We start from the raw sequence: 22362 nt of genomic DNA, 5'->3' as shown, positions 1-22362 counted from the left end.
AGACGGCGGACAGACGGGGTCCCTGAGGCAGGTGAGTGACGGGCGGGGGAGGCCTGATGGCCGAGGGCCACCTGCCCCCCGGGAAAGGGCATGTGGACTCCGAGGCCCCCTCCCAGGCTGGAGATCCCTGGGCGGACAGAGGGGAAAGAAGGTGGAGGCAGTGGAGAGGGACTCAGGAGCTGATGGGGGGCTTCCACTCTAATGAGACGCAAGTGGAAAGAAATGCTGTCAGAGACCGCTCCTAAGGGGACTTGGGGGACCAGGGACAGTCCCCGGTCTCTGTCTGGGGGTAGCAGGTCCTCTCCTTTGCTCAAGAGAAGTGCAGCCCTGAGAGCCCCACACAGCAGTGGAGGCCACCTGGGTCGGAATCTGGAATCTGTGCCTCTGTTGCCCATTTCTAAAGGGGACAGTGACAGTAGTGCTGACCCCACAGGGTTGTGAGGGTGAGATGAAGCGTCTCCCACTCAGGACAGAGATTGCTGGCTGCTGTGGCGGTGTATACCTGTAGTCTGGGTAGGCTGAGGCGGGAGGATGGCAAGTTTGAGGCCATCCTGAGCAACTTAGTGAAACCTTGTCCCCAAACTAAAAATAAGAAGGTCTGGGGAGTAGCTCAGTGGTGGGGACTCCCCTGGTTTCAATTCCCAGTTATATATACCCAGCTCCTCCTCCTCCTCTCCCGCTTCTTCTTCATCCCCTCTCCTCCTCTTCCTCTTTTTGGCACTGGGGATTGAACCCAGGGAGGCTCGACCTCTGAGCCACTCCTCAGTCTTTTTTATTTTTTTATTTTGATTCTGGGTCTCACTAAGTTGCTCAGGCTGGCCTCAAACTTGTGATCCTCCTGCTTCAGCCTCCCGAGGAGCTGGGGCCCCTCTGATGGGCTCACCATTTATTATCAGTGCTGCGTTTCTCCCAGCAGGGAGAAATGCCCAAGGGGTGCAGGGCAGGGACGAGGTTTGAAGATCCCAGACTGTCACCTCTTTGCCATCTCTGAGGACTAGGAAGTCCCTCGGTGGAGGAATCTGAAACCTCGGGAGCTCCTGGGAGGATGATCAGGGCAGAGCTGGAGCCAGGGGTAGGGGTGGTGAGCGGTGGCGTGGTCCCCAGGGTCCAGGCCCCAGCAAAGCCGTCCCTCACCTCCTGCCCCCATTTCTAGCTCCCAGTTGTGCACTCTGGGCTCCTCTGCTCTGGCCTTTAGGAATGGCCTCTCCCGGGCTGGACCGTGACCCCAGTCCCCTGGGATGGGAACAGCTTGTGCTGGGCTGAAGTTCCCAGGCTCAGCCAGGCCTCCACTCCTCCAGGGAGGGCTGGACAGGGGTCAGCTCTTAACCCTGGACCACGCTGGGCTCTGGGGGGTCGGGAGGCTGTCCTTGGAACCCCGCCCCTGCCGACCCTCTGGGTTAGCGCCCTTGGGTGCACGCATGTGGGCCAGGGCGCTGCCTGCCCTCTGGCCTCTCCAGTCCCTCCCAGCCTCTGCTCTCGGGCTTCGGAGGCTTCCCAGCGGCCATATCTCCCTGCAGCTGGGTCAGACAGACGCGCCTTCCTTTTTCCCTGTGCTGGGAGCGGAGGGGAGGGTTGGCATCTGTTTCCCCACTCCACCCCGTTCCCTATCAGGCTTCCCCAGAAGAGGAAGCTTGCTCCCCAGGCAGCCCCAGGCACCCGCGGGAAACCTGGAGAGGGAGAGAGCGCTGCCTCCCGCCATCGCACATACCGCCAGGCAGGGGGCTGAGGCCAGGCAGGGCCTCCAAGACCTCCCAGCCTCTCCTCTGAGGAGGGTGGTGGCTCCTGGCACCTAACCCAGGGGGAGAGGCCAGCATGAAAGGGAAGAAGGCAGAGGAGAGAGAGAGAGAGAGAGAGAAGACAGAGACATAAATAGCCAAACAGAGGCACATGCTCCCCCAGAGAACTCAGGGCAACAAGACCTGCAGGGCCTAGAAGACACAGCAGAGACGCAGCCATAGAACAGAAGGGTCAGCAGACTACAGAGACCACAGGGGCAGACGGGCTGAACACAGGCTTTGAAGGGGGATAAACCTAGTTCAAATCCCGCCCTACTCCAGGTTGGCTGTGTGGCTTTGGTCAAATTAGTTAACCTTTCTGGGATTCCCCGCCTTCCTCTCCTGGATGATGGATTGATTGCTTCCTTTGTTTTTCTTTTCTTCCGGGGATTGAACCCAGGGACACTCTACCACTGAGCTACCTACCTCCCCAGCTCTTTTTAGTTTTAAGACAGGGTCTCACTTACTGCTGAGGCTGGCCTTGAACTTGTGATTCTTCTGAGAGTTGCTGGGTGACAGCTGAGTGCCACCTTTGGGTTATTTACCTCTAAAACAGGTGGCATACTCGCACCTGCTGTATACCATTGTCAAGAAAAGTAAAAGGAAGCATCTAGCCCGAGGGCCACATTTAACCAGCGTGGCAATTACCTACCTGCACGTGGCAGGATGGAGGTCCTAAGAGAAACACCTGTGTGGGGGCCCAGGCCCCTGCTGCCGTCACCCACCCCGCCCTATGTAGAGGCATCTGGTTCTAGAGGTGTGAACAGTGAGGGGACATTGTCCCGGGGCCTGGAGACTGAGGGTGAGGGTTTGAGCCACGTGCCACACCCCCTGCCCTCCAGGTGACTCAGTGCCTTTGGCCTTGCATACTCATCCAGGAGGAACTTGGAGGCCAGCCCTGAGGGACTCCTGCCCGAGGTCACGAGGGCAGGTCTGGAGCGTTCTTTTGTCTAATAATGGTGGAATTCTTTGTGAATTCCACCTTTCATCTTCTCGCCAACGATATACCTCACTGTCTTTTTGGTACCAAGGATTGAACCCTGGGGCGATCTATCACTGAGCCACATTCCCAGACAGTTTTAGTTTTGCTAAATTTTGAGACAGAGTCTCACTCAGTTGCTTAGGGCCTCACTAAGTTGCCTGTTGGCCTCAAATTTGTGACCCCTCCTGCCTCAACCTTCCCAATTGCTGAGGTTACAGGGTGTGACCACCCAGCCTCTTCACACAAATGTTTAGTTGCTATTTGCCTGGATCCGGGCACCCAGCAGGTCGGTGCTGGTGGGTGCCAGGGATGCGGTGGTGAAGAAGACTGAGAAGCGTCCTGTCCCCAGGGAGCCATAGCCCAGTGGACAGACAGACCTCAATAAAAACATTGTAGTAAACTGGGTGCAGGGCACCTACTTATAATCCCAGTGATTCAGGAGGCTGAGGCAGGAGGATCACAAATTTGAGGCCGGCCTGGGCAATTAGGCAATAAAAATTAAAAAGGGCTGATAAGAAATTAAAAAGTAGCATAATGGTGGTGGGCACCTGAATTCCATGCCCAGCCCTGCAGACGCCAACAAAACAAAACCCGTCATGGCTGGGGTGGGGTGTGGCTCAGTGGCGGGGCACTTGCCTAGTATATATGAGATCCTGGACTTGAACCCAGCACCACAAGCAAAATCCACCATGGCTCGTAGGATGGGAGCTGGGAGGAGACATAGCCCACGAACAGAGCTCGGAGAGGAGAGAGATCTGCAAGGCAGTGTGTGTGTGTGTGTGTGTGTGTGTGTGCGCGCGCGCGCGCGCGCGCGCGCGTGCACATGCGAGTTCCTGAGGATCGAACCCAGGGCCTCGTGCATGCTAGGCAAGTGCTCTGCCATGAGCCACGTCTCCAGCCCTGAGGGACTGCAGCCTGGTGCAAAAGCAGCTGCCACAGGTGGGATTTATCCTTCAGTCACTCAGTCCCCAGCCCTGGGTGCACCAGGCGGTGAACTCCTGGGGGGCTGGGTTATTTCCACCTGCCCCTAGTGCAGACTTTGGTGAGGTTTGGAGAAGTATTGGGTTTGGAGCCAGCCCCAGGGCAGAGCTAGGGGACAAGGCTCCAGGGATCCTCTGGACTGCAGGGTCCATGTTGATCGGGAGCCTACAAGAAGGCCTTGAGCGTGGGGAGGAACTGAGGAGGTTTGAGCCAGTGAAGGTGGGGGTCTCCTTGAAGAGGCTGGGGAGGACCTGGGCATTCAGGGGGCAGTGGGGACATTGCATAAAGGTCCCTGTGTGGTGAGAGGCGTGTGGGAGCCGCATGCTGTCCAGCGTGTTAGAAGCAGAGAGCTAGACCATAAAGCTGGACACTGGGCTGCCTTTCCTGTGATGGGAGCCACGGAAGGTGGTAGAGGGAGGCAGTGGCCAGAATAGTGTCGTCCTTTCTTAGGATGATCTAGGAGTGGCGGTGAGCAGGGTGGGCCAGAGGTCCTCGCCTTCGGGCAAGTCATCTGACCTGTGAGACGGGGACGATAATCACCAGCACCTTCCTGGGTGGTGGCGAGGGTTGGGACTGGCACTGGCGCCAACCTCCAGTAGATGGTTGGTGAATCAGAATCCCTGCAATTTCCTGATGAGTAAACAGGTCAGACTGGGGACCCTCGAGCTTCTGTTTCCTGAGCCACCGAGAACACAAGGCCAGCTCTGGAGCCCTGCTGCCTCCCGCCGGCCTCTGCACGCGCGGGCTTCCTGTTCCTCCATCCGCCAGACCTGCCTGGCGTGCCGAGCGCTCAGCCCGGCTGGACACGGGAGGAGCGCTGTGCTTGTGTGTATGGCGGTGTGCATGTGGGGACTGGGTGGCGTGTGGCCCGGAGCAGCCTGGGCAAAGCAGAAGCAAGGTGCTAAGCAGCTCAGTGAGATCCTGTCTCTAAATAAGACACAAAATAGGGCTGGGGGTGTGGCTCAGTGGTTAGTGCCCTGAGTTCAATCCCCGGTAACCCCCACCCCGAACAAAAGGCAAAGAGCCTGAGTCTCTGTTCCAGAGTGGTCACCAGAATCGTGACCCCAACTTGCCAGATCCTGGGAGATGTGAGGGGCCTCCTTTATGCAGACGAGTTTGAGGCTCAGCCGGCTTGAGTGGTGTAACCGGGGTCACGGAGCTTGTGAGGGACACAGNGGTGAGAAGCGGTCTCTATCCTCAGCCCATTCAACCCCTTTGCTAATGGAGAAGAGATGGTGGGTGATGCAGAGACCGCTGTGTCTGGTACATGGGCTCAAGTTTACCTTAGTTAGCAAACCCCTTTCTTGGTTCCCATACAGATAAACAGAAAGATTCAAATGCCTAAGAAGATGCATGATTTCCAGGGCAAATCTATTTACATAAGTGCAGAGTCACAGGTCATTCGTTTCTATCTGAGCAATACTACGTTAGTCTTAGACTTCTGCTATAGATGAGCCCCTTTTTTTTTTTTTTTTTGGTACTGGGGATTGAACCCAGGGTGCTTAACCATGGAGCCACATCCCCAGATCTTTTTACTTTTTATTTAGAGTCAGGGTTGCTTAGGACTTGCCAAGTTACTGAGGCTGGCTTTGAACTCACAACCCCCCTGCCTCGGCCTCCCCAGCCACTGAGATTACAGATGTGTGCCACCATGTCTGGCTCCCAGATTTTTAAAGATTATTTATTTATTTATTATTTTGGGGGTACCAGGAATTGCGCTCAGAGGCACTAACCACTGAGCAACATCCCCAGCCTTATTTTGTATTTTATGTAGAGACAGGGTCTCACTGAGTTGCTTAGCACCTCGCTTTTGCTGAGGCTGGCTTTGAACTCTCAACCCTCTTGCCTCTGCCTCCGAGCTGCTGGGATTACAGACATGCTCTACCACTCCCGGCCCCTTTTTATTTTTTGAGACAGGGCGTCACTAAGTTGCCCAGGCTGGCCTTGAACTTGTGATCATCCTGCCTCAGCCTCCCCAGTGGCTGGATGACTGCTTTAAAAGTGATGATTCAGGCAAATCGCTCAGCACCCTGCCTGTCCCCACACAGGAAAGGATACATGGGGTGGCCTTTAGTTTTGTTATGAGACCAGGTGTTTGGACCATCAAACCAGAGAGAGGTCTAGTGGACGATGGGGTTGAGTAGGGGAGGGGGCTCTGTGGGGGAGGAAGGGGGGCCTGCAGTGGGGCAGTGTACTGAGGCCCCAGGACAGAGCAGGCAGGGAGCTGGCGTTGGGTGACGAACCCCCTGAGGGGATCCCGTGTGGTCACACCAGGCCCAATGCTGCCCAGGCTGGAAGGGGGCTGGGGGAGCCTGGGACAGGACCTCAGGTGCCCCAGTCCCTGGGAGCAAAGGCTCCAATGGAACCCGCTCTGGGCTCTGGCCTGGCCTGTGCTCCCTCCTCAGGGCTGGGAAGGTTTCGGCCAAGCCCTTCCTCTCCCTGCCAGGACCCCCATCTCCCCCTGCCCTCCCCCGTGGCCACCCACTGGCCTCTTTGACACCACCTTGGCTCCCAGTCCTGGGCTCTGAAGCTGATTTCTCCTCCGCACTCAGCCCTACCCCGAAGACCTTGGAGAGGCAGATCTGGAGATCTGGCCACCAGTGGCCAGCCAACCTCCCAGTCGGCTCCCAGCCACCCTGCTCCATGCCGCATCCTCTGTGGGTCCATGTCAGAGCCCCTAGGTGGACTGTTTCTTCAGGGACACTGGCTGGGGGCTAGGGCTGATGTGAACAGGGAAGGATTTTTCTGGGCTTGGCCGCTCGGCTACATGTACCTCACCTTAAGTCCTTCCTTCCTTGGGCTTTGTCCACACACCCCCCACATGGCTCTGGGGACAAATTCAGGGCAGGGGTTAAGTCCAGGGAGGACCTATATGGCTTAGGAGATGAGGGTTACTTGGGGACAGGGGTGACATCCTGGCTCCAGATAGATTGAGCTCCTGTCCAGGGCCAGGGCTGGGACGGTGAAGACCAAGAGAGTGGAGATGTGTGGAGGGTTAAGGGGCCTGTCCACGGGGACCTGCCTGCTGAGAACCCTTGGGGGACATGGGGAGAAGGTCAGCTGATACTGGCCAGACTGAGTCCTGGAGGGGGGCGCTGGAGAGAAGGGACAGTTTGGGGATGTGTGGGGTGATGTAGGTGCCCTGGGTAGACTGTGAGGGACATCTGACTATGGCCTGGGGATTGGGCACAGGTCCGATTCCCTCAACTGAGTGGGCCACAGTGCCACTAGAAGGCCTGCCCTGGCCCTGCCCCTGTGCTCCACCATCACGCCAGGGTGGTGGGAGATGCAGCGTCCCCACCCCCACCCCATCGTCCCTGTCTCCCACATTCCCCGCCAGGCTCTATTTCCTGTTTTCAGGCTCTACATCCCCAGTGCTGGGATCTCCCTGGACATCCTCTGCCCGCCCACTCCTCCCTGCGAGGTTCCTACCAGGCTTCTGCCTCATCTGAAATCCGTGGGCCCCACCGGGTGAGCTTCTTGGGGACCGAGGGAGGATGGGAAAAGCGCCGGGAAGGCTAAGAGGTGGACACTGGCCCTGAGGGAGGTGTGGCGGGGCAAGGTGACCTGTGTGAGAGGGCCACAGTGCCCCTGTGTGACTGGAGGGGGTGGGTGGAAATTGGCCCTGCAGGATGGGAACCTGGGAGTGGGGGGCTCTGCTCTAGATGAGGATGAGGTCCGACTGCTGGCGGATCGGATCGGGAGGAGCAGGGTTAAGTCGGAGGCCTAACCAGACCCAGACCTGCAGGGAAGGGGCCTCCTGACTGGAGCGGAGCAGGCTGTGGGGTCCCTGGAAGTGTGTGGGTGGGGGGCAAGGGGAGGAGCCCGCAGCAGGCATTCCAGAGATACTCAGGGGGGCAGGGGGCCTGCAACCGTGACCTTTCTTCTTGGGAAAATTACAAGCAGATGTTGGAGCCTCAGGGAGTCAGGGCAAGTTTTAGGAACACGGCAAACGAATTCAGAAAGCAGTTCTCCCCAGTTGAGGAGCCCAGAGAGCAGATCCATCTGAAGTCCTGATCCTCTTCCAATGCACTGGGCGAGGCCAGGGTGGTGGAGATGGAAAGGAGCCTGTTTCCCAGTGATGGCCGGGCTGTCGGAGGAGGTGGGGCTCAGCTCTCCCCTGATCCGAGGCCAGCATGGGGATCTCCCGGGTTTAATGCCTAGAGTTGGGGGCAGGGGTATGTTGGCAGATGTTTCACAACTGGCTTTGGGGGGAGAGAATTGGCCTTGGTGAGGTGGTGCCCTGGGTAGACTGTGAGGGACATCTGGTTATGGCTGGGGACCGGGCCACAGGTCTGATTCCCCCACCTAAGTGGGCCCAGTGGTATAAATACCCCTGCTCCCCATGCCTGATTTCAAGCTACTAAGGTGACATCACTGAACTTGATGTCAAGTTGGGAAGAGATGCACATAATGGCCTCTCCGAGCCCCTTAGGCCCTGGCTGCAGCACACTGGGGGTCTTAAGGTCACCTGGACCCAGCCCTACTCCCACCCCATATAGCAGGAACCCCCTGACTACATTTCATCCGAGTGGTTTGGCTTCCGCCTGCATATATCCAAGGATGGGGAGCTTACCATCTGGGTAGCCAGTTCCATTACTGAATTGCTCCGGCTGTTGGAAATCTCTCTCTGAGCCCATCTGCATCCTAGAACTGCCCCCTGTGGTTCCAATCTCATATCTTGGTCCCGATAACAAAGTGGTCCGGTGTGCACTGGGCTAGGGGCTGGGGAATCAGACAGAGGGCCCTGGGTCCTCGCCTCTGGAGGTCATGATCAGGGAACAGGCATGAGAATGGCCGTGTCTGGGTGAATGGTCCTGGGGGCTCTAGCAGAGATGGGTGGGGCAGTGGGCCAGTGAGGGTCAGGGAGCTGAGCAGAAAAGAATGGGTGGCATTTGTGCCAGGCCGTGGAAGTTGAGTGCTTCAGGGAGAACGAGGGCTGGGGGAAGCAAATGATGAGCTAAGACCTGGAGGCCTGGGTGCGGTCCCCACCCAGGAGTAGGATCCAGGGGAACTGGAGCCCTGCAGGCACAGGGCCAGAGGCCCAGAGGTGTGCGGCTGGCTCTCCTGCATGCCCACTGCCCAGATCTCTGCAGACGCTGTCCCCCAGGCTGCTACTGTGCCCTCACCTGCTGACACTGGCTCTGATGCAGGCTCTGCAATGTTGCCACCTCTGCGGACCCTCCTTCTCCTGGCCCTAGGCCTGGGACTGGCCAGGACGCTCAGCTCCAGTGATCCCAATGCCTGCAGCTTCTGGGAAAGGTGAGGGCTCTGTGCCTTTTAATACCAAGCCCAAGCCCCCTGGTGGTCCCTAAGGGTCCCTGGCTCCTGCCTTCTCTTTCTGTTTCTGCTCTCTCTGCTCCCCTCTGTGGCCTGTCTCGGACCCCTTCCCCATCTCTGACCTCATCTCAGTCTCATTTGTCCCCTCTCAGACTCTGTCCTTTCCTTATTCCCTCCCTGGGTCCCCGTGGGAGGTCCGCGGCAGGACGGGGCGCCCGCCGTGGGGAGCCTTTCATTGTGGACCAAGCAGAGGGGCTGACCCCGGGGAATGAAGAGGGACAAGGCTGGGAAACAAGAGCCAGGGCAGAATTTAGCCAGAAATGCTTCCACCCAACACCACCAGCTGGGCGGGCAGCTCAGGCCCAGCGAGGTCCTCCCTTGTAAGGAGGGGGAGGAGAGATAAAGGGTCCATGGGTCTCATCCAATAGGGTGTCAGGGGAGCTCCCATGGGCGGGGCCCCAGGAATATTCCAAGTCTGGGAGGAGCCCTCTGCATGTGAGAGGTGGGGCAGGGTGAGGGTCCCATTCTGGGTTTGGGGAGCAAGCCTAAATGTTGGGGTGTTGATTCCTACTATGGCCAAGCCCTGGCCCCCGATTCCCTCCTTGCCTTGCCCTCTGACCTGTCCTTCCTGCCAGCTTCACTACGACCACCAAGGAGTCCCACTCCCGCCCGTTCAGCCTCCACCCCTCGGAGCCCTGTGACAGGCCCTGGGAGGGCCCCCAAACCTGCTCCCAGCCCACGTGAGTGCCCCTCTCGTCCACAGGCAGGTGGCCTGCCCGGGTCTCTGCCCTGGTCTGGTCCCTGCCCCCCCCCCCATTCTCTTCTTAGAACCTTTAGGGTTCAGAGGACACTTCTGGCCTCAAGACACCCACTCATTCCCAGCAAGGTGCGCTGTGGTCTGTGCCGAGTGTGTGTCCGGTCATAGGTGTGCACGTGTGTCTGGGCCATAGATGTGCACGTGTGTCCGTGCGTGTGTGGTGTGTTGCCTTGTGGGGGGGAGGGGCAAGGAGGAAACATTCGAGGCTCCCCACCTCCAAGTGCTGCCCCGTGGTGAGGGTGGGCAGCTTGGCCTCGGCGGGCGCTCTGAGGGTTACCTCCTGGGTTTCCCCAGGGTCGTCTACCGGACTGTGTATCGGCAGGTGGTAAAGACGGGCCACCGCCCGCGCTTGCAGTGCTGCCAGGGCTTCTACGAGAGCAGCGGGACCTGTGTCCGTGAGTCCGTGTTGGCCAGGGCAGTCCAGAATGGGCGGGGGCTGAGCTGACCCTTCTTAATTCTTCCGTGTTCCCACCGGGTGAGGCTACTCCTGTGCCCCTTCAAGTATCCCCCTGTGCCAGCAGAGACTGTCTGGAGATGGAGGCTGGGTTTGCCTTGCCCTGGAGGCCATTCATCTTCTGGCTACACTGGCAAGACACAAAGCTGGACTTCCAGTTTCAACCTAGCCAAGGAGCTTAGGGTCCCCAGAGTCTTGAGCGGCACCTCCTTCCATTGCTGCTTTGAACCTTTATCTCCAGTGGACTTGTCTGTCTGTCCATGCCCCTGAGCAGGCTCTCTCTGCATCTGTGTCGCAGAGCTCTCCTTCTGTCTCAGTGTCTCTCATTGTGTCTCAGGGCCTGGTCTCTGGGTCCTTCTCTGTCTCTTTCTGTTGCTATCTAGCTCTGACTTGTCACCATTCAGTCTCTCCTGCCTGCCGTCTGCCCCAGCACCCTGTACCCCCAAACTGGAACCTGCCCTCCTCTTTCCCCACTTCCCTCAGCCCCAACCCACCACCAGCCCCTGCAGACACCCCTTCCCAGCCTGGCCCAGCCCCAGCCTTGGCCCCTACCCTCTCTCTGACATCATCCATGTCCAGACCCCACCTCAAGACCTCCACCCAATTTCCCAACAAAATTTTAGAAATTTTCACAAAAAGGGACTGGGGAGCCGGAGCCCTGGCATCTTGTCATGTTCTGCCACTGAGTTGCTGCCCTCAGTCCTTCTTTATCCTAGGACAGAACTGGTGGACTATGCATGCCCATAATCCCAGTAATTTGGGAGGCTGAGGCAGGAGGATCTCAAATTCAAGGCCAGCTTCATTGACTTAGTGAGACCCTGACTCAAAATTTAAAAATAATAAACAGGGACTGCAGCTCAGTGGTAGAGCACCCCTGGGTTTAACTCCCAGTGCCGCAGTCTGGCTGGGCACAAAATCACGAGCCACCACACAGCTTGCAGATTCAAACAGCAACTCTTTATTCCCGAACTCACACCAGCCGTATACAAACACGTTCTGGGGAAATCCACGTTCTCTGCCCAAATCCACGTTCTCTGCCCAAATCCACCTCCACTGGGCTTCTGTCTCCCAAAATATACTCTGAATCCTGTGAGAACTCAAGGGGAACTCAGGCAGCAGGATACGCCCTATTCCCAGCAGGAATAATCTTAAACCTTAAACCTGGAACCTAAACTGGGAACGCCCTAAACACGATTATCTTAAACCGGGAACACCCTAATCCGCCTTGGTCCTTGAGCAAGGTCACCTACATTCAATGTCACTGCAACATGGGGTACGCTGGCAAGGAAATTGTCATACCTACTTGGCTAATGGCTCCCAGCATCCCAGTATCCCCTCCCACACACAACACAAAAACAAAACAAACACACAAACAAAAAAACACAAATTGGTGCATAGAGAAGTGCAGGCCCCTGGTAAGGGAGGAAGATGCGTTGGGAGGAAGGTTCAGAGATGACAGTTGGGAAGGGCAGGGGGAGAGGCATCTTCTCATCACCCTCATCTCTGCCTCAGCGCTCTGTGCCCAGGAATGTGTCCATGGCCGCTGTGTGGCGCCCAACCAGTGCCAGTGTGCACCAGGCTGGAAGGGTGACGATTGCTCTAGCGGTGAGTGGCTGGTAACCTCAGGGATGGCCTCCCTGCCAGGACACAGGTGCTTTGGACCCCAGGGCAATTACCCAGAGTCCTTTCTGCCTTTTCTGGAGCTGTGGTAGAGGGGATGGGTATGGGGCCCAGGGACACACAGGGCTAGGCTGGGGAGGGGCGTGGCCCCTGGTGATTCCCTTCCATCCTCCTTATCCCACAGAGTGTGGTCCCGGGGTGTGGGGGCCACGGTGTGACAAGCCCTGCGGCTGTGGCAACAGCAGCTCCTGTGACCCCAAGAGCGGGGTATGTTCTTGCCCTCCTGGCCTGCAGCCTCCCAACTGCCTTCGGCCTTGTTCCCCTGGCTACTATGGCCCTGCCTGCCGGTTCAGCTGCCAGTGTCACGGGGCACCCTGCGATCCCCAGACCGGAGCCTGCTTCTGCCCTCCAGGGAGAACGGGGCCCAGGTGGGTAATGTGGGGAACAACACACTGAGGGGGTCCCTGGCTCAGGACTGCACACACGGATGAGGAGAGACGGGGGACTCAGAGTCCCAAAGCTGGGAAGGAAGTTGGGAGGCCAGGATCCTAACCCCGGGTCTGCCACTCACTAGCTGAGCAACCTTTATCAGATTATTGACTCTTGGGGAGTTTGTCTTCCGACTGCACAGTGGGAGCAGAGCTGTCCCTCTGGAAGGGCGGCTGTGACCACAGCATGAGATAGCATGTGCGGGAAAGAAGGGCCAGCCTGAGAAGGAGAAGCGCATGAGCTTGGGGTGCGTGAGAAGCAAATATGCACCCCAGCCTTTGGCTCTGGCTGCCTGCTGGTGCAGGGGTACCCCTGCTGTTTCTAGACCCGGAAACTTTTGCTTTCTGCCTCCTATAGTCCCTGGAGGGAAGGGGGTGGGTGGGACTCCCCAGCAGGAACAGCAGGTGTGAATCACTGAGGCCCAGGACAGACTTTCCCCCCAGTCAGGGCCTGAGTACAGGTGACCAGCCTTGGAGGAAAGTGTGTGTGGGGGGAGTGGATGCTGCTTTCTCTACCTGATCTCACCTGCTCTGATCTCACCTGCTCTGTCCTGCAGCTGTGATGTGTCCTGTCCCCAGGGCACGGCTGGCTTCTTCTGTCCCAGCACCTCTCCTTGCCAAAATGGGGGTATCTTCCAGGACTCCCAGGGCTCCTGCAGCTGCCCACCTGGCTGGATGGTATGAAGGGTGGGGTATGTGGTTATGGGGTGGGAATTTGAGGACAATTCAGGCTCCAGAGAGGGTGGGCTCTTGGGACCCTGGAAAGGTGTATGGCAATGAGGGTATCAAGGGGGTTCTGTGGCCATGAGGAGCCATCTGGGTACCTGGGGCTCTGCCAACCTCTTACCCCCATAGGGCATCATCTGCTCCCTGCCCTGCCCAGAGGGCTTTCATGGACCCAACTGCTCCCAGGAATGTCTCTGCCACAATGGTGGCCTCTGTGACCGATTCACTGGACAGTGCCGCTGCGCTCCAGGCTACACGGGGGATCGGTGAGTGGCGGGGACATGCGTGGAGGCGGCGGGGGAGAACAAGGAGGTGGGCGCAGCCAGATTCACTCAGTGTCGTGCCCAGGTGCCACGAGGAGTGCCCAGTGGGCCGCTTTGGCCAGGACTGTGCTGAAACGTGCGACTGCGCCTCAGGCGCCCGCTGCTTCCCGGCCAACGGCGCGTGCCTGTGCGAGCACGGCTTCACCGGGGACCGCTGTGCGGAGCGCCTCTGCCCCGACGGCCGGTACGGCCTCGGATGTCAGTCGTCCTGCACCTGCGACCCGGAGCACAGTCTCAGGTGGGCCGCGCACGCGATCAAAGGGCCAGGGAGCCAGAGGGAGAGGTCTTCGAGGATGGAGGGGCCCGAATGACGAACAGCGCCGGGGTGTGGCCAAGTGGGGCACAGATGGCACAGAAGGGAAAAGGGGAGACTCTGGGTGTTGGGGGGCGCCCTGGGCACCCTTCCCTGCCCCAGCCCCGCTCTGGAGACACAGCTTCCCTACTCGATGACCGTGCCACGTCCCGCCTCCGCTCACAGCTGCCACCCGATGCACGGGGAGTGCTCCTGCCGCCCGGGCTGGGCCGGCCTCCACTGCAACGAGAGCTGCCCGCAGGACACGCACGGGCCGGGTTGCCAGGAGCACTGCCTCTGCCTGCACGGCGGCGTCTGCCTGGCCGACAGCGGCCTCTGCCGGTGCGCTCCCGGCTACACGGTGAGGCCTGCGGCCCAGAGCGGGGGTGGGGGGCGGGGGGTGGGGCCGTGGAGCCCGGCCTTCACCCTCACCGGCCCGCCCACCCGTTCTCAGGGGCCTCACTGCGCCAGCCTCTGTCCTCCCGACACTTATGGGTTCAACTGCTCCTCGCGCTGCTCCTGCGAAAATGCCATCGCCTGCTCACCCCTCGACGGCTCCTGCATCTGCAAGGAAGGTAAAGGGATGCGGCCTCCCGAAGGGGAGGCTCGAGGGGCGGGGCCGGCCAAGCTCCAGAGAGGCTGCAGGATAAGGGCGGAGCTTCCTAGGCAGCAGCTGGACTGTGGGAAAGTGTCCGGGCTATTTCCTTCGGGGAATGTCCACTTCGCTTTCTTCAGTCACAGACATCATACTTGTCTTTAAAGGCGCGGGTGAGAATGCCCCTCATGGGTAAATATCTACCCTCTGGTTTATACAGAAACACACAATGGCAACACCAGGAAGGGCCTCCCAGATCTACCAGGGGTGACATATTGGCAACCTCTGGGCTGATGTTTGCTAGCTATTGAATCTCACAAGCATCAAGTCCCCAGTCCCCACCGTTCCCTATTGGCTTCCACGTGTTTGAGATAACTACTTTAGTTTCCTGATGGGGCCTCTGGAAACATGTGGGTTGTTGCCTAACTCTTTTGTTTTATGTAAGAGAGGCCCCAGACCTCAGGTGGGGTGGTGCATCACTGAAATCGTTTAGCCTTCTGTTCAGCATCTAATGTTTCTTATGTTTGTCTCGTGTGCGGTGCCCTGAGCGTCCTCCCTCCCAGCCTCCCGCTCAGCACAGCCGTCTCCCTGATGTGCTTGCTCTGGAGGGGACCTAGGTCCCCACACCCACTAATAGGCTTCTCTCCAGGTTGGCAGCGTGGGAACTGTTCTGTGCCCTGCCTGCCTGGATCCTGGGGCTTCAACTGCAATGCCAGCTGCCAGTGTGCCCATGACGGAGTCTGTAGCCCCCAAACTGGTGCCTGTACCTGCACCCCAGGGTGGCACGGGGCCCGCTGCCAGCTGCCCTGCCCGGTGAGTGCTCACAGCCTGCTGCCTTGGGGAGGGGCGGGCAATGGCCTCTCCAGCTGACCAGCCTACCCTATCTTCCGTTTCCTCTTCTAGAAGGGGCAGTTTGGCAAAGGTTGTGCCAGTCACTGTGACTGTGACCATTCTGATGGCTGTGACCCGGTCCATGGACACTGCCAATGCCAGGCTGGCTGGATGGGTGAGTATTCTAGGTGACCAGGACTCAGGTCTTCTGCAGAGTGGGGGGATGCATCCCATAGGAAATGTGTCTAGAAGAGGGGACATGGAACAGGAGGGCACCCAGACCAGCCTCAACCTACCACTGTCTCTCACACAGGTAACCGCTGCCACCTGCCCTGCCCCGAGGGCTTCTGGGGAGCCAACTGTAGCAATACCTGCACCTGCAAGAATGGAGGCACCTGTGTCCCTGAAAGTGGCAGTTGTGTGTGTGCACCTGGATTTCGAGGCCCCTCCTGCCAGAGACGTGAGTCTCCCCACCACCCTCTCCTGACCACAGCAGGGTACATAGCAATGCCAGATAACAGAAGTCCCCACCCTGTCCTTCTTGGTCTCTTCCTCTGACTCCATCATCAGGACAGTTGGTACAGCAGGAGGGAGGGAGGGAGACAGTGGGGTCAAGGGTTGATTGGTCGGTTGACACCTGTCCTCAACCACTATGCACCCCTTTTCTCAGCCTGCCCACCTGGCCGCTATGGCAAACGCTGCGTACCCTGCAAGTGTAATAACCACTCCTCCTGCCACCCCTCGGATGGGACCTGCTACTGCCTGGCTGGCTGGACGGGCCCTGACTGCTCCCAACGTATGTTGCAGCTTGTGTGTCTGAGCGTGTGTGTGCGTGCTGAGCAGGTGGGCTGAGGATGGGTGGTCTCTGTTTCCCTGCTCCTGGGCAGAGCATATGTTTCTCTGGAGCCATGCCGATTCAGTTATTTATGTGAACAATATGAGTGAATATTTACTGGGCATCACCTACATGGTGGGTATTGGTTTTAGGCTCTGAGGATGCATCAAAACAGATCAGGAGAAAAAATTTCCTGCCCTTTGGTGCAAGAAGCCTGGAAAGAGCAGTATTCTATGGGAGCAGGGGAAATCCTAAGCTCAATTTTGGGCATGCTTTCCCCCCCCCTCTTATTTATTTATTTTGGTACCAGGGATTGAACCCAGGGGTGCTTTACCACTGAGCCATATCCCCAGCCCTTTTTAATCATTTATTTTGAGACAGGGCCTTGCTAAATTGCTGAGGCTAGCCTCAAACTTGGGATCCTCCTGCCTCAGCCTCCCAAGTTGCTGGGATTACAGATGTGTGCCACCACGTCCAGCACCATTTGCACATTTGCACATTTAAGTTTATCTTTATTTATTTATATGTGGTCTCTCTCCCACATAAGTATATGAAGATGATCATGGAAAAAACTAGTCTAAAAACACCAAGTAAAGCAAAAGGAGAAGTAAGAGGCTGCTGCCTTGAAAAAGGCTGGATTGAGCTTCCCAGCAGTCAGGGTAAAAAAGCCCAGTAACAACTATTTATTTACATCAGATACACAAAATTAATGCATCAAGCCAATTAAGGTGGCACACATCTGTAATCCCAGCAATTTGGGAGGCTGAGGCAGGAGGATCACAAGTTCAAGATCAGCCTCAGCAATTTAGTGAGACTCTGTCTCAAAATAAAAAAAAAATAATAAAAATGGCTGGGGTGGTGTAGCTCAGTTGTAGAGTGCCCTGGGTTCCATCCCCAGTACCAATCAAAAACTCCCCCCACCAAAAAAAATCCACGAAATATGATGGACATTACTTCCTTCTTATGTTGAAGCGAAACAAAGCAGATAATCATATAATCCCTGTGGCTCCAGAGGCTGAAGCAGGAGGATCAAAATTTTGAGGCCAGCCTCAGCAATTTAGTGAGTCCCTAAGCAACTTAGTGAGAGATGAAAAATAAAAAGAGCAGGGATGTGCCTCAGTGGTTAAGCACCCTTGGGTTTAATCCCCAGTACCAAAAAGGAGGAGGAGGGGGAGGGGGAGGGGGAAGGAAGGAAGAAGAAGAAACCTAACAACAAAACCCACCATGCTCAGAGCTAAGCAATCCAGCAAACCCGGCCCGGGGCTCCTTGTTTTCGAATGGCTATTAGATAGTCAAGTGAGATGTTGGGTGGGTGGATGGGCACGGGGTCTGGAGCTCACTGGAGGGATGGGACTGCAGTCAAACATCCGTGAGTCATCCCTGTGTGCCGCTCAGAGCCTGAGTGTCTTCCTGGGGACCAAGGCTGAGCTAAAGACTTCAGTAATGCTGGGGGCTGAGATGACATCCAGGAGTGGATGACCCCAGCCCATAGACAGGCCCCTTGTCTCCTGCAGTATGCCCCCTAGGCCACTGGGGAACCAACTGTGCCCAGGCCTGCCAGTGTCACCACGGTGGGACCTGCCACCCCCAGAATGGAAGCTGCATCTGTGCCCCAGGCTGGACCGGACTCCATTGCTTGGAAGGTACCAACAGAAGGGGTACCGTGCCCATGCCCTTGCCAGACAGGAGGCCAAGTTACTGACCTCTCGGCTCCCGTGATCCGGTTTGCTCTGGCTCCCTCCCCAGGCTGCCCCCCAGGGGTGTTTGGTGCCAACTGCTCCCAGCCATGCCAGTGTGGTCCAGGAGAGCGGTGCCACCCAGAGACTGGCGCCTGTGTGTGTCCCCCAGGGCACAGTGGTGCACCTTGCAGGATTGGTGAGTTCCGAGCCTCCCATACCCTCCCTGTCCCCAGGGAACTAGGACCCAGCGCCCTCACCCCTGCCCTCCTATTGGGCGCCCCTCCCATGCGTGCACCCAAGCTCACCAGCAGGGCCTAGATGCCCCTCCAGGTGCTCTTCCCTGTCACACAGGGAGCCAGGAGCCCTTCACCATGATGCCTACCTCCCCTGTGGCCTATAACTCACTGGGCGCAGTGATCGGCGTTGCAGTGCTGGGCTCCCTGGTAGTGGCCCTGGTGGCACTGTTCATTGGCTACCGCCATTGGCAAAAGGGCAAGGAGCACCAGCACCTGGCGGTGGCCTACAGCACTGGACGGCTGGATGGCTCCGAGTATGTCATGCCAGGTGAGCTGGCACAGGGCCCCAGAGGAGTGGTGGGCAGAGGGGGTGTGGGGCACGACTCCACGGGAGGAGGGAGGAGGGAGGAGGGAGGAGGACGGGAGACGGGAGGCCGAGTTACTGACCTGCTGGGTAGATCAACTCCAGGGCCCCTGGCCCATCTCCCAGCGCCCCCTGCACCTGTGTCTGTCCTGCAGATGTCCCTCCAAGCTACAGTCACTACTACTCCAACCCCAGCTACCACACCCTGTCCCAGTGCTCTCCGAATCCCCCGCCCCCTAACAAGGTCAGTGCTGGGGGAGGGGACCAGCCATGGGGGCTGGCCGCAGGCCTGGTTCTCTGGAAAGCCCTGTCCTTGTGTGCCCCTCAGGTTCCAGGCAGTCAGCTCTTCGCCAGCCTCCAGGGACCCGAGCGGCCAGGTGGAGCCCACGGGCATGACAACCACGCCACCCTGCCTGCTGACTGGAAGCACCGGCCTCTGGACAGGGGTAGGCTCCTGGGGAGGCTCACCAGCTGGCTGCCCCGTCTGAGTGTGTGGGAGGGAGGCTCAGGCCCAGCCTCCCCAGGAGCCTGGAGCTGGGGAGGACACCGGAGGCTGGTTGCCAACTGCCTCCCTCTTCTCAGGTGGCAGTCGCCTGGATCGAAGTTACAGCTACAGCCACGGTAATGGCACAGGCCCCTTCTATAATAAAGGTATGGGCAAAGGGGCAGAGAGGGAGGGGCTGAGCCGGGCAGAGGCTCCAGTGACGCCATCCAGCCTGACTTCTGCCCTCCATACTTAGGGCCCATCTCTGAAGAACAGCTGGGGGCCAGCATGGCTTCTCTGAGCAGTGAGAACCCCTATGCCACCATCCGGGATCTGCCCGGCCTGCCAGGGGGCCCCCGGGAGAGCAGCTATGTGGAGATGAAAGGCCCTCCCTCAGGGTCTCCCCCCAGGCCTCTCCAATTCCGGGACAGCCAGAGGCGGCGGCACCCACAGCCACAGAGAGACAGTGGCACCTATGAACAGCCCAGCCCCCTGACCCACGGTGAGCACTCCCTCTCCCCTGGTGCAGGGGCAAGGAGGTGGGGGTGGTGGGAGAAGGGACAGAGGGAAACCATGGGGAGGCCGCCTGATGGAGCTATGCAAGAGTAAGATGCTTGGGTCAGACTTGGATGACGTTGGGGAAGTGACCTTGACACTTAGAGCCTGTTCCTCACCTGTAGCCTATCTACCTGGAAGGCAGAAGATGTGAAATGGTGGTTGTGTAGCACCTGGGAGGGGGATTTGGGACCCAGAACAGTGGAGGCCAAGTCAGGTGACAGAGCATGCTCAGATCCTGCAGGGTGGGCAGGCTGAGGTGGCCTGCCCCCTAGTGGCTGGGGCTGGCACAGCTGGGGATGGGAGGCAGGCCTCTGTCCAGGCACCATCCGTTAGCTTCTGTATGGGCAGAAGAAGAAGCTGGAGGTGGGAGGATAGAAGTCGGAGGTCAAAAAGCCATCTCCCTCTCATCCTGGTCCCTTGTCTCCAGATCAAGACTCTGTGGGCTCCCTGCCCCCACTTCCTCCAGGTCTGCCCCCCGGCCACTACGACTCACCCAAGAACAGCCACATCCCCGGACACTATGACTTGCCTCCAGTACGACACCCCCCATCACCCCCACTCTGGCGCCAGGATCGCTGAGAAGCCAAGATGGTATGGCAGAGGCCAGCACACCTGACCCTTGCTGCCCAAGGCTGGGACAGCCCTGTGAACCCTGCCAGGAGCAGGGAGTGGACTGGCAGGCCATGGCGTCGAACACTTAATGAAGGAAGTGAATGGCGAGGCAGGAGCCTCCCTCCCAGGTCCCATCGGGGAGACGCTGTTTGGCCGGATGCCTGGTCCCTTCCCCCCGCTGCTGCTCCGCAAGGCCTTGGGGCCCTGTGGACAGAAACTTGTGGGTTGAATGTCGTTGGGTGACTCTGATTTCAAAAACAGGTATTGAGTATCATTTCTGTGCACACGTGGGCTGGGCTGTGTGCATGCGTGTGTGTGTGTGTGTGTGTGTGTGTGTGTGGCTTAACAGGGGTACAACTCCTACCCCCGGGTCCTGCCCTCAGGCCCTCACCAGGCGGCCAGCAGGCAGCCACCCCCCATTAGCTCCAACGGAAGCCTTGCTGCTGGCTCCCGGCATTCACTGGGTGGTTCCTCCATCCTGCTGCAGAAGTGCAAGCAGCTGGGCCACTCCTTGCCCGCAAGTCGTCATGTCTTCCTGGGTGTCCCTCTGTTTCTTGAGTCAGAATCAGAGCTTTGGAAGGCCTCAAAGGTCCTGCTGCCTGGCCTGTCCCTTCAGCCTCACCCAGAAATGTGCCCACGGTGGTCACTCTCCTCCAGTTACACCTTTAGGTCTGCTGTCTGCCGTGCCTCATTCCACCCCAGGGGCTGGCACACCTGCATGCTTTTCTTCCCCCACCTCTTGGCTCCTACTCCTCCTTCACACTCCACCCAGCCCTGGTCTCTCTCCTTTATAGCATTGATGGCAACTGTCTTCATTCTCCAGGTACCAGCAGAAGGCTTCCAGGGTGCCAAGCACCCTGTTATTTCTTAATGTGTTATGTCCTCATATGGTTATTGGATTAATTTCTGCCTTCCTCACAAGACTGTAAGCTCTCTGAAGGCAAGATTCCTGTTTATGTTCTATATTGGGTCCCCTTGGCACATAGTAGACACTCAATAAATGATTCCCTTTGACTGAGTGGCTGATTGAATAAAAATACCAGTGACACTTTGGAAAGTACCAACAATGGTAAATTGTTTGTTCTGCAAGTAAATGGGCTGTTTAGGTCCCAGTCTTCCCCAAAGGGTGAACTTCTACAGGGGATGGGCTGGGGCGGAACAGAGGAAGGGGACAGGAAAGTATATACTTCAAGGGGGCCCAGCAGGCGATGATTTGAATTCTAGATTCCAAGGATGTGGTCATCTCATCAACTCATTAGCTGACTGAATCCCCAGGGGTCCGGGAGGCTAAATAGATGTGTTGGAGAAGAGAAACCCAACTTCACACCCACGGGGCGGGGCCTCTGGGCCCTTTCCGCCAGGTGTTCTCTCCTTATAGGATAGGTAAGCGGACCCAGGAAAGTGGACCTGCTCCCACCATGGACTCTCCCTTCTTTAGTGTCCTCCCACTGCCATGAGCTCCATTGTGCCGTCCAGTCCCTGTTCCCGGGGCTCAATTCCCGGGTGACTTTGCCTTACCTTGAGCCCGCCCTATCCCGGGCGCTCTGGTTCGGTGTAGGATCCCCGGGTCTGTCTGTCCTGGCCCCTCTCCCTTCGCAGCGATCCCTCCACGCCGGGTCCTCTAGGGTTCACCTGCGCCTGGCGTTGCGCATCCCCCGGGTCCCGCAGTTCCCTTTCTGCTCTAGCCCCGCCCCTCCGCTCCGACCCAGCGGGCCCCGCCCACCCGACTTTCCCTCCGCTGGCTCGGACTTGCGGCGCCCTCTGCCGGCCGCACTGTGCTCGGCACTGCCCCCGCCGCTCGCCCGCCCGCCGCGCGCGGTTGTCCTGGCAGAGGGACGCGAAGGCTCGGCCTCAACAGACCGGCGGCACNGATAAGCAGAAAAATACTTCCTTTATAATCTTTGCAAATCCAGTAGAATGTTAAGCTCTGCTTAAGCTGTATTTACGAAGAATTGTACTAGTTTTCAACTTGATATGCTGGATTTACTTCTACTACGCAATTGGAAAATTGGCTTTTGTACTCCTGAGGGTACTTTTTTTTTGTAATAAATTGGATTTCTTAAATTCATTATTTTTTTTCAATAAAATGTATAACTAATGGTATTAAAATTATTCTACACCTACTTCCTTTCATTTTGCTTGAAGTAGATATGGATTGTGACTTGACTTATGGGAAAGTTAACTCAGAAAACACTTCAGAATTGTAATTTCTAGTGTGTCAGTCTCCCATTTTCCAGTAGGGGGCAAGAAAGTACTACCTATAAAATCCAGAAATCTTTATTTTTTTTTTTATTTCCCCCTGTACCTTTGCAAACCAATTAAGTTCCTGAATTGTGAAATGTTAAGCATGATAGGGAAAAGGATATTCAAATACATTAAATATAATCTTTTCCTTATATCAGAGGGCTATTAAGCATGATCTTTAACTGC

General features: G+C 57.5%; 1 protein-coding gene across 3 annotated transcripts; it reads left to right on the top strand.

The window, feature by feature from the left end:
- The first annotated feature begins 7053 nt into the window (after positions 1-7053).
- Pear1 (platelet endothelial aggregation receptor 1) lies at positions 7054-20946 on the top strand. 3 transcript variants are annotated; one of them, XM_015502711.2, is made up of 23 exons: positions 7054-7209; positions 8892-9000; positions 9654-9758; positions 10130-10230; positions 11802-11894; positions 12094-12337; positions 12955-13075; positions 13253-13389; positions 13472-13684; positions 13925-14099; positions 14193-14313; positions 14983-15146; positions 15237-15339; positions 15478-15624; positions 15835-15960; positions 17514-17642; positions 17746-17874; positions 18030-18242; positions 18434-18522; positions 18607-18724; positions 18861-18929; positions 19019-19264; positions 19748-20946. In XM_015502711.2, the coding sequence occupies exons 2-23, from the start codon at positions 8900-8902 to the stop codon at positions 19897-19899; spliced, it is 3096 nt and encodes a 1031-aa protein (XP_015358197.1). In that variant the 5' UTR covers positions 7054-7209; positions 8892-8899; the 3' UTR covers positions 19900-20946. The 3 variants fall into 3 exon arrangements, with proteins under 3 accessions (XP_015358197.1, XP_048670637.1, XP_048670638.1); XM_048814680.1 differs by having other exon boundaries at positions 18009-18242; XM_048814681.1 differs by having other exon boundaries at positions 7074-7209; positions 8835-9000; positions 18009-18242.
- Positions 20947-22362: the final 1416 nt, after the last annotated feature.

The sequence above is a fragment of the Marmota marmota genome, unplaced genomic scaffold (genome assembly GCF_001458135.2).
Source record: "Marmota marmota marmota unplaced genomic scaffold, marMar, whole genome shotgun sequence".
NCBI lineage: Eukaryota > Metazoa > Chordata > Mammalia > Rodentia > Sciuridae > Marmota > Marmota marmota.
The sequence above is the reverse complement of the archived record's forward strand: the minus strand, read 5'-3'. Positions and strand labels throughout refer to the sequence as shown.